This window comes from Dendrobates tinctorius, unplaced genomic scaffold, assembly GCF_039654945.1.
Source record: "Dendrobates tinctorius isolate UK_male_01 unplaced genomic scaffold, ASM3965494v1 ptg000115l, whole genome shotgun sequence".
NCBI classification, from domain to species: domain Eukaryota; kingdom Metazoa; phylum Chordata; class Amphibia; order Anura; family Dendrobatidae; genus Dendrobates; species Dendrobates tinctorius.
The window spans coordinates 23,975,073-23,986,583 of record NW_027361783.1 but is presented as its reverse complement, the minus strand read 5'-3'; the positions used below and the strand labels follow the sequence as shown (position 1 = coordinate 23,986,583).

Here is an 11,511-nt window from a genome sequence, read left to right as displayed (position 1 = left end):
ACAGCTGCGGAGAAGCGGGCACTCCGGGCAGCACGGCGGGAGGCTGCTCCGCACAGAGCCTGACTGCAGCTTTCTACAGGACTCTGTTCAGACAGCTGTATTAGCGGGGCCTGTGAAGGACGCTGGTTCTATACAGGCATAAAGGTAACCTCTATAACGCCCAGCTCAGAGGCTCGATGTACAGGCATGCAGGCGGGCAGCTGCACACCATGACAGCGGGGTCCTTGTAGACGCCGCTGACTGAGTGACGTGTATGGTGTGCGCCGAGTGCAGAGCGCAGTCATGTTCGTGCCGGCAGCTGGAGAATGGCGTCCCCCTGCGGCCTGCTCCCTCATACTGGTGAGTGCCCGCTGCTGACACTGACAGGAAGCCATGTTTACTGCGTCACAGGAATGATTTATTTCTATGGCGCCGAGCACTTTCCATTACAGGGGACTTGTACAGACAATAGAAGACATCACAGAATAACAATCAGGAGATACAGGAGTGAGGGCGCTGCTGGCAGCTTACAGTGTGTGAGGAGATAGGTGGGCTACGATAGGGAACCAGTGCTGGTCTAGTACCGACCAGCCATAACAGGGTTAACGCTACTTGAAGCGGTCACCAGCCAGTGTGTGTACTGTACGGACACTGAGGGCTAATAAGCGCATGGAGGGTGTGAGCAGATGACACCAGGGTCCTGGTTTATGAAGAAAATCTTGTATGGGCAAAATGTGTATAGTTAGAGAAGTGAGGTGGCAGGCGAGTCTGAAGACATGTTTATAGGGCACGCTTAACTGTGGGTATTGGGGATTAATCCTTTCCTGAATCCTGAGTAGTGCATTCCAAAGAATTGGCACAGCATGTGAGAAGTCTTGGAGACGGGAGCGGGAGGTTCTGATTATTGAGAATGTTAATCTCAGGTCATTAGTAAAATGGAGGACACGGGTAGGGTGGTAGACAACGAGGGAGGAGATGTAGGGTGGTGCTGAACCATGGAGATTTTTTGTGGGTGCGAGTGATACGTTTATATTGAACTCTGTAATAGATGGGTAACCAGTGTAATGACTGGCACAGAGTGGAGGCATCGGTGTAGCGGTTGTTGAGGAATATGTTCCTAGCTGCAGCATTCAGGATGGATTGGAGAGGGGAGAGTTTAATAAGAGGCAGACTGATTAGTAGAGAGACATTGCATAATTATGTCAGCGTTTATGAGTAGGGAATAAATATAGATTCCTGAGACTGTCTGTGAGAACATGTTTCAATAGAAAGAATGTGTGTATATGTAATATATATCTATATTTCTTCTGTATGTACATGACCTGATGGGCTCCATCACTGCGCTCTTCATTATGATGCTGGTCCACCTTCAGTCTGATCTAACCTTTGCCAGATTTGTTTTCTGATCAGCACAGAATGTTTAACCCTTTGATGACTGCTATTATGTCCTTTTATGGTGTCAGATGACTTCTTGCCAGATGAACAGTAACTACACTAATCCAGGGTGCAACGGACCCTGGATTAGTGCAGATGCATTTGGGCCTGTCTGGTTTGTAACTGAATTTTTTGGAGAATTTTTTTCCTCTTTTTGTGGTTTTCAGATGAACAGTAACTACACGGTGTGTGCGCACCAAAAAATCCTTTTGTCTGAGCCAATCATTGGGGGACACAGCACCCACCCTGTTTAGCCTATTTCTATTGGTTTACTGTAACATTCTTAGGCTTTGACATGGTTATTATGTTATGTTATTGTTATGTTATGTAATGCTCCTACTGCTTTTTCACCAAACTGGGGAAATCACAGCCAGCGAGAGGGTGTATACTGCAGAGGAGGAGTTAACTTTTTTTCTGTGTTCACTTAGTGTCCTCCTAGTGGCGAGCAGCATAACACCCATGGTCTGTGTCCCCCAATGATTGGTTCAGACAAAAGGATTTTACGGAGAGTACAGACAGATCTCTATTTTCCACCATAATTTGCAAAATAAATCTTACTAATTCAGACAAGGTGATTTTCTGGATTTGTTTTCCTATTTTGACTCTCATAGTTCTGGTATACCTATGATGTCAATTACAGGCCTCTCATCTTTTTAAGTGGGAGAACTTGCACAATTGGTGGCTGAATAAATACTTTTTTCCCTTTTTCTCTGCCGTATGTCTATATGTATGTATTGTAGGGATTCGCTCTGGTAGGTAATGGCAGGGCTGCAGTAACGAGGCAACACACAGGCTTAAAGTCCAATTTCAGTCCAGCCAAGTTTCTGCAACTTCCAGAAACACTCTCACCATGTGCCAAACACCATCCTCCATTACATAGCCCATAACACCTCCCACAGGTGAGGTTGACATCACATGGGCTGATCACGTGACCATGACATCATCGCAGGTTCTGTCTTTAGGGAAAACCCCGGCCAAACATTAATCTGCTGGGAGAAATGTATCTCCCATCCAGTAAAACACCCTTTACTGTACCACATACCTCCCTCCTATGTTCAACCCTAAGGGGGTGGACACATGACATACCGTGAACTCTGGACAGGGCATCTGCATTCCCCTGTAGTCTGCCTGCCCGATGTTCTACTGAAAATTTAAAATTTTGCAGGGACAGGAACCACCTGGTGACTCGGGCATTCCTCTCCTTAGCTTGACTCACCCACGTAAGAGGGGAATGATCTGTCATCAACCAAAATGTTCTCCCCAGCAAATAGCGCAATGACTCCAGTTCCCACTTGATGGCCAAGCACTCTCTCTCCACAATACTGTACCTGGTTTCAGCTGGGGTAAGCTTCCGGCTTAGGAAACTAACGGGATGCTCTTCCCCGTTAACCTTCTGAGACAGCACGGCCCCGAGCCCTATCTCGGAGGCTTCTGTCTGCACAATGAACTCTCTTTAGAAATTTGGAGTGATCAGGACTGGCGTACAACACAGTACCTCTTTTAACTTTGTAAAGGCCTCCTCTAACTGATCATTACAGTGGACCATCACAGATTTCCTCTCTTTTAAGCAGCCTGTTAAAGGTGCGGACAGGGTTGCAAAGTTGGGAATGAACCGCCTGTAACATCCCACCAAACCTAAAAAGGCTTTTACCTGTTTTGTTGTGAGGGGACGGGGCCAGTTCTGAATTGCCTCCACTTTGTTTACTTGAGGCTTGAGAACTCCTCTCCCAATGACGTAACCCAAGTACCGAGCTTCCTCCAACGCTATGGAACACTTCTTTGGGTTGGCAGTTATCCCTGCTTGTCGCAGAGAGTCTATCACTGCCTGTACTTTTGCTAAGTAACTTTCCCAGTCGGTGCTGTACACAATAATATCGTCTAGATAGGTTGAGGCATAGCGGCGATGGGGACGGAGAACAATATCCATTAATCACTGGAATGTTGCTGGTGCGCCATGCAACCCAAAGGGTAACACCTTATACTGGAACAGCCCCTCGGGTGTTACAAAAGCAGGTTTTTCCTTCGCCGCCTCTGTTAGGGGTACCTACCAATAACCTTTTGTGAGGTCCAGAGTTGTAAAATACCGTGCCTGCCCAAATCGCTCTATCAACTCGTCTACCCGAGGCATAGGGTAGGCGTCAAACTTTGAAATGTCATTAAGTTTTCTAAAATCAATACAGAATCTTAGAGACCCATCAGGCTTGGGTATTAGGACTATTGGGCTGGCCCACTCACTTTGGGACTCTTCTATGACCCCTAACTGTAGCATAGTTTTTACCTCTTCCAAGATGGCTTGTCGCCGGGACTCAGGCACCCGATAAGGCTTTAGTCGGACTTTGGCCTGTGGCTCCTTGACAATGTCATGTTGGATTAGGAAGGTGCGTCCGGGGAGCTCCGAAAAAACATCTATATTTCGGCTAATGACCTCCTGAACCTGTCTAGGAGACAAAGTGTCTGTAATTTTGACTGCGGGTTGGGCTTCTCCTGCCTCGCCCCGAGGTGATGGAGCCTTCTCCATCTGAAACTCAGGCAGCGGACTATCCCCACCAAGGTTTTCTCTATCTTTCCATGGTTTAAGCAAATTAACATGGTAAACCTGTTCTGGCTTTCTCCGTCCTGGCTGGTGTACCTTGTAGTCTACTGGCCCCACCTTTTCCATGATCTCGTAGGGTCCCTGCCACCTTGCAAGAAATTTGCTATCTACGGTAGGCAGAAGTACCAAATCCCGATCCCCAGAGCTAAAGGTTCTTACCCGAGCCCCCCTGGTTATAGACCCGACTCTGTGACTGTTGTGCTGCCTCCATATTTTCCCAGACTAAGGGTAGGACTATCTCCATTCTTTCTTGCATTTTTGCAACATGCTCTCACACTTTTGTGGGGGGTAGGTTGGTTCTCCTAGGCCTCTTTGGCTATATCAAGTAAGCCCCGTGGATGTCTGCCGTACAATAGTTCAAAGGGCGAGAACCCCCAAGTACATGCGCATGCGCTAAGTCCATTACAAGCCTACGATATGCCTGAGGTACCAGTAACTGTTCTACCAATTCCCCACGTATTTTCTCCACTCGGTACAACAAATCTTGGTTCAGCTCAAAGCGTGGCAACACTGTAGCTGCCTCAGGTTGTTGGGGTACCCCATTAACAAACAGTACATTTTCTCTGGCCCAGGCCAAAGTAGGGTCTCGGAGTTGCGCCGTACCAAAATTGTCACTTGCTACATTCAAGTCTGACAACTCGGGTCCCGGCGGCAAGTCTTCCACCTCTCCAGCCAATACTTCTGTGGGAGAATTCTTCCCCCTCCTCCACCGAAGGGAAGGTTACCCCTACCGCCAGCACTTCTTCCTCTGAGCCACCAGGTTCATGCCCTACTTCTGGAGAATGTAACCTGGTTGCCTCTGGTGCCGGCAGTTGCTCCGTGGGTGGGACAACAGATGGCCACAGCACAGAAAATAAAGGAAAGTCTCTTCCAATTATCACTTCATAATGCAGATTAGTCACAACCCCCACCTCGTGGCACTGCCTTCCCGCTGGCGTGTTTATCACCACTAGTGCGGTGGGATAGTCTTTTAAGTCCCCATGTATACACAACACCCTTATTTTCCGTCCTGTATACTCGCTGGTTTGTACCCAATGGGCTCGTACCAGGGTTACAAGACTCCCTTAGTCCAATAGGACCACAGCCGGGGTGCCTTCCACGTCAACCCGACACAAATGTTCCATAGTGGGACCTTTCGGGGTGCCCGTTGTACACATCGGTTCGGCAAAGTGAGACTGGCGGTACCCAAATCTTGTGTCCATGGGCTCAGCCAGGTGGGGGCAATCAGCTCTCATATGAACTGGTTCCTGGCACCGCCAGCAGATTATGGGGCTCCTTACTTCCACCAGATAAGTACTGAGCGGCCTTCCTGGGCTACGCTCGCTGAACCAGGGGTGGAGACTTGGGGATCTTCCTGTTACCTTCTGGGGAGTCCCCCCTGTAGCTCTTTGGTAGACCCATACCTTTCTATGAGGTCTGTCATCTGCATGGCATTAATAGGGGATGCCTGTCCAACCCATGTCTGGAGGGAGGAGGGCAAAGCCCTCCAGAACTTATCAGTCACTTTGCGGTCCAGCATGGCCCTGGCGGACAACACCTCAGGCTGCAGTGACTTTGGTAACAGGTGCATCAGGTCGTAATACTGGGACCGAGCCGGCTTGGAGGGGGTAAACACCCACTGGTGTACCCGCTGGGCCAAAACTACCACATTTACCCCAAGACGTGCCAGTATCTCACCCTTGACGACAGTGTAGTCCACCCTTTTCTCCGTGGGTAGGTCCTGATACACTTTCAAAGGTCCTGGGGCAAGAAACGGAGCTATGATTTCTGCCCAGTGGTCCCGGGATAGCTTCTCTCTCTCTCAGCGACTCCTTCGAACATCTCCAGGTACGCCTCCACATCGTCTGACTTCTCCATTTTGGGAACCGCTGTACTAACCGCTTTCCGGATATCATTAATTTCCCGGTTAGTTCCTTTTGTCTGCGCTGCTGTGATATGCTGTATCAACAGCTGATTGGTTTCCTGCTGCTGCATAGCCTGCTGTCGCATGGCCTTCTGCTGCTGTCGCATGGCCTTCTGCTGCTGTCGCATGGCCTTCTGCTGCTGTCGCATGAACTCCTGCTGTTGCTGTGTAGCCTGCTGCTGCTGTCGCATGGCCTCTGAGCGTTTTTACCATGGCCTCCATTTCTGGAAAGTTCCCCCGCATGTGTCTGTGCCACTCGTCTCACCCAGGACATAGGCTGGGGTACAAATGAAAAATAAGAAAAACAGCCTGGCCTCACTGCGTTTGCCTGCATTCAGTCCACCAATTGTAGGGATTCGCTCTGGTAGGTAATGGCAGGGATGCAGTAACGAGGCAACACACAGGCTTAAATCCAATTTCAGTGGTTTAATGTCTCGTTGCAAACAGCAGATTAACAAAGTAAGGAAAAACATAAATATACTCCAGCTTGGAGAACCACTGGTCCCAGACTCGCCCCTTACACGGGCTTAACTAAGCGGCTGCCAGGTCCGCGGCATCCGCCAGGTGCCATTCCCAGGGTTGTTGAGTCTTGCTGCTATAGTCCTGGAGCACGGGGGCTCCGGTATACAAGTGCAGGCTAAGTCCAGCCAAGTTCCTGCAACTTCCAGACACACTCTCACCATGTGCCAAACACCAACCTCCATTACATAGCCCATAACCCCTCCCACAGGTGAGGTCGACATCACATGGGCTGATCACGTGACCGACATCATCGCAGGTCCTGTCTTTAGGGAAAAACCCGGCCAAACATTAATCTGCTGGGAGAAATGTATCTCCCATCCAGTAAAACACCCTTTACTGTACCACAGTATATATAGGTGTGTGTATATGTGTGGATGTGTATGTGTGTGTGTGTGTATATATATATATATATATATATATATATATATATATATATATATTTTGTGAGGTGCCAAGGGGAGAGGTACTAGAAAACAGGTATATTTCTCCCCGTTTCATTTCATATGTCTCCTTGTACTGATGATGAAGCCAGTTTATTTCACTGTAATCCAGTCCTGGTTTCCTTAGTGATCAGCATGGAAAGGACTGGTAGTTCCCCCTCCACTTATTCAATCCAGGTTTTGGTTTCCTGACTGGTCCAGCTGATATAATCAGGAGGAGCTGGGATCTCTCAGTCTGTCTCGTCTGCTGAGCTGGGAGCTGACACAGTAGGATTACATGGACTTGTTTGCTGTTATATAGGTTTATTTTATAGTTAGCCTGCCATTGTTAGTTAGTGGCCAGACGGCCTTAGATGTTTTATTTCATGTTTGGCATGTGTAACATTGAATAACAAGTGTGCACAATAAATATGCCGAGTCCATATTCATGTGGAACTTGCTAGTCTGCTGAAGTGACTTCGTAACGACACACTCTTGTGCCAAAGCAAATATCCCAGCTGAGCTATCTACTCCCCACATATGGTGTTTCGAATGCGGGCACTTGTGGCTGCTGGACTGTGACTGCAGAGAAAACGCTGTGTATGTCCTGGCTGAAAGCTTCTGCGCTTTTGAAGAGCCAAGAGTCCTGTAATATGGAGGAACTAGTGAAGCAGTTATTGCAAGCAAATGTGCAACAACAGCAGACTAATACTTGCTTCCAGAAGGCTCTGGAGCAGCAACACCAGATGCAGCAAGAGCAGTTGGAGGCAATAAAACAGGCCTTGGTTCGGCAACCCCGAGATGAGGGAGACCGTGCACAAAGCGCTGCTAGTGCGCAGAAAGCCGTACAGAAGACTTTGCTTAAAATGACCGCAGACGATGATGTGGAAGCATACCTCACTGTGTTTGAACGTATTGCAGAACGTGAGCACTTACTGCTGGACAGATGGGCTGAGGTAGTTGCGCCATTTCTGAGCGGAGGTCCACAAAAGGCCTATTACGATCTGAGTGGAGCGGATGCTATGGACTATATCAAACTCAAAGGTGAAATCCTGGCAAGGCTGGGAGTAAACACGTATGTACGTGCACAGAGGGTGCATTTATGGAATTTTGTGGAGCATCAGCCAGCCCGCTCACAAATGCATGATCTCATCCATCTAGTAAAAAAATGGCTGCAACCAGAGGCTTTGACGTCCGCACAGATGGTGGAGCGTGTTGTTCTAGACAAGTACCTGCGGTCCTTACCCGCTAAGATCCAGAGGTGGGTTGGACAGGGTGACCCAACTACCGCTGACCAGTTGGTGAATATGGTCGAACGCTACAATGCTTCTGAAAGCCTACTCCAAGGGACGTTAGCACCCCACTGGCTCCCCAAGAAATCGCTGGAGAGTCCTGCGAAACCTAATTCATCTTCAAAAGAAGAGAACGTCGTAATGAAGGGTAGCAGACCTACAAAGGACTATGGAGGAGGTACGGGCTCACATCAAGCCAGCAGACCTCGTCTGGGATCTCGCATCGAGGAGACAAGGGCCTATACAATGTTGGCGATGTCGCGGGCTTGGCCATGTAGCAGCTAACTGCCCAATGACTACAGAGCCAATGGACTGTAACGCTATGAGGCGTCTTTCGTTATATGTGCAGTCAGTCTGTGTGGCTGAGACCCTCACGGGAAATGAACAACACGTGTGCCACGTCGAGGTTGACGGTTATAGTGTGAATGCCGTCTTGGATTCCGGCAGTCAAGTAACTTTGGTACATGCCAGTTTGGTGGACTCTAGCGCCCTAATGAACTTAACCGTGGGCATTAGTTGCATCCATGGGGATACTAAGAACTGCCCCACTGCCTGGGTTACTCTTGCCACGCCAGTAGGGACCAAAAGACATCAGGCGGCAGTCATAAAGTCTATGGGACACAGTGTAATCCTGGGGAGAGACTTTCCCTTATTTTGGGACTTGTGGAACTTCAAAAGTGGCATGAACCCTCTAGTTTAAGACGGTACTCCGGAGCTAGCCCCTGAACCATTGCAGCAAGACGGAGAACCCATCTCAGAGGAAGTACTAGAATCTGCAGACTCTCCTCTGGCTGTGTATGCAGGCGAGGCAGACCAGCTAGAGGATGTTTTAGAAATGCCTGATCTTAAGGTGGCCCGTGGTAAGTTCGGGACCGCTCAGCACCAGGATCCTACTCTAGCAAGGGTGTGGGAAAACCTAAAGGTCTCCGAGGGAAGACCATTGTACCCAGGGGCTCAAAACGAGTTCCCACACGTGGCAGTGCAGCAGGATATGTTGTATCACATAGACAAGGTGCGAGGGGTGGTGGTAGAACAACTAGTGGTACCTAAGTCCTTTCGCCAGGTAGTTTTGGAGTTGGCACATAAACATCCCTTGGGAAGACACCTGGCAGTAGAAAAGACAAAACACCATATTCTGCAACGTTTCTTTTGGCCGGGTCTAGTGGGAGACGTGACCCAGTACTGTCGGTCATGTCCTACGTGTCAATTGACCACACCTATGTCACATTCTAGAAGCCCCTTAGCGCTCTTACCAATAATAGAGGTGCCCTCCGAGAGGATAGCAATGGATATAGTCGGTCCATTAGTTAAATCTGCCAGGGGTCATCAGTACATTTTGGTAGTATTGGATTACGCCACGCATTATCTCGAAGCAGTGCCCTTGCGGAATGCCATTGCGAAATCAATTTCAAAGGAGCTGGTTAATATGTTTTCCCGCACCGGCATTCCGAAAGAGATACTTACGGATCAAGGGACCCCCTTTATGTCTCGTATACTTAAGGATTTATGTAAACTAAAAAATCTCCCATTTGCGTACCTCAGTATATCACCCTCAGACTGACGGTTTGGTGGAGCGCTTTAACAAAACCTTAAAGGGAATGTTGAAAAGGGTGGTGGATAAGGACGGGAGAGATTGGGATGCCCTACTACCATACCTCCTGTTCGCTATACGTGAGGTACCCCAATCCTCCACAGGCTTTTCACCTTTTGAGTTGGTTTATGGGAGGTGTCCTAGAGGCCTGTTAGATATTGCCAAGGAGACTTGGGAACAAGAGGTGACTCCTTATCGCAGTGTAATTGAACACATAACACTTATGCAGGACCGAATTGCAGCAGTTATGCCAATAGTTAAAGAGTGTTTAGAGCGCGCACAACATGCCCAAAGCACGGTATACAACCGAGCGGCAAAAACACGAGTCTTTCAACCCGGAGACAGGGTGTTGGTATTGGTGCCTACCGTAGAGAATAAATTTCTTGCGAAATGGCAGGGACCATATGAAGTGCTGGAACGAATAGGTGAAGTAAATTATAAGATACACCAACCAGACAAGAGAAAGCCCGAACAAATATACCACATAAACTTGCTTAAGGCCTGGCGGGACAGGGAGAGTCTGGTGGCAGGAGCTGCCCTTGAGGATGGGCCTCGAGGGGCACCACCTTCTAAGGTAAAGGACCCCCAGGTAGCTCCGCCAGAAGTGGGTATTGCAGACACGCTATCCGAAAGCCAAAAACGAGAGACCAGGGAGTTCATACAGAGGAACGCAGATATTTTCTCGGAACTTCCTGGCCGGACTCACCTAATTAAACATGACATTGTTACTGATCCACAGGCGCGGGTACGGCTAAAACCATATCGAATTCCGGAGGCTCGGAGACAAGCCATTTCCCAGGAAGTGAAGAAGATGTTAGAGCTCGGGGTCATTGAGGAGTCCCGGAGTGATTGGGCTAGCCCTATCGTACTGGTGCCCAAACCCGATGGGACTATCCGATTTTGTAACGATTTTCGGAAAGTAAATGAAGTATCGAAATTCGATGCCTACCCGATGCCAAGAGTCAATGAACTGATAGAGAGACTGGGTTCGGCCAGGTACATATCCACTATTGACTTAACAAAAGGTTATTTGCAGATTCCCCTCACGGAATCAGCCAAAGAGAAAACTGCCTTTGTTACGCCCCAGGGATTATTCCAGTACCGAGATATGTCATTTGGGTTGCATGGTGCCGCAGCCACCTTCCAACGTCTAATGGATATTGTCCTAAAACCCCATGGCCAGTATGCATCCGCGTACTTGGACGACATCATTATCTTTAGCGATGACTGGGACATGCATTTGTCAAAAGTACAAGCCGTCTTAGACTCCCTAACAACAGCTGGGTTGACTGCCAATCCCAAGAAATGTACGTTGGGATTGGAAGAGGCTCGCTATCTGGGATATAGCATAGGGAGAGGCGTCGTGAAGCCTCAAGCCAATAAAGTGGACGCTATTCAAAATTGGCCACGACCGGTAACCAAAAAACAGGTTGGAGCTTTTTTAGGGATCGTTGGTTATTATAGGCGGTTCATCAAACATTTTGCGACCATCGCAGCTCCTCTCACAGATCTTACTAAGGGGTCGAAAACTGTCACAATAAAGTGGAACACAGAAGCAGAGGAGGCCTTTCAGCGATTGAAAACAGTCCTCTGTGACCAACCAGTGTTAGTTGCACCAGACTTTAAATGGGAGTTTATTGTCCAAACGGACGCCTCTGGGGTGGGCCTCGGCGCGGTTTTGTCTCAAGAAGTAAATGGCGAGGAACACCCAGTGGCCTATCTAAGCAGAAAGCTTACGAGAGCAGAAAAGAACTACAGTATAGTTGAGCGGGAAGCCC

General features: G+C 48.7%; 1 protein-coding gene across 3 annotated transcripts in view; it reads left to right on the top strand.

Moving 5' to 3' along the window:
- Positions 1-6: 6 nt before the first annotated feature.
- The window catches only part of PSMG2 (proteasome assembly chaperone 2), a 31,201-nt gene continuing 19,696 nt past the window's right edge, over positions 7-11,511 (top strand). Inside the window, exon 1 of one of the 3 annotated variants that reach the window (XM_073590050.1) lies at positions 7-144. Coding sequence is in view for 1 of the 3 variants with exons in the window: in XM_073590049.1 (XP_073446150.1) it covers positions 283-339 (57 nt within the window). In the remaining 2 variants the exon portion in view is untranslated. Of the gene's footprint in view, positions 145-200; positions 340-508; positions 528-11,511 lie in introns of those variants that run through there. The other 2 variants (XM_073590049.1, XM_073590051.1) reach the window with 2 other exon arrangements.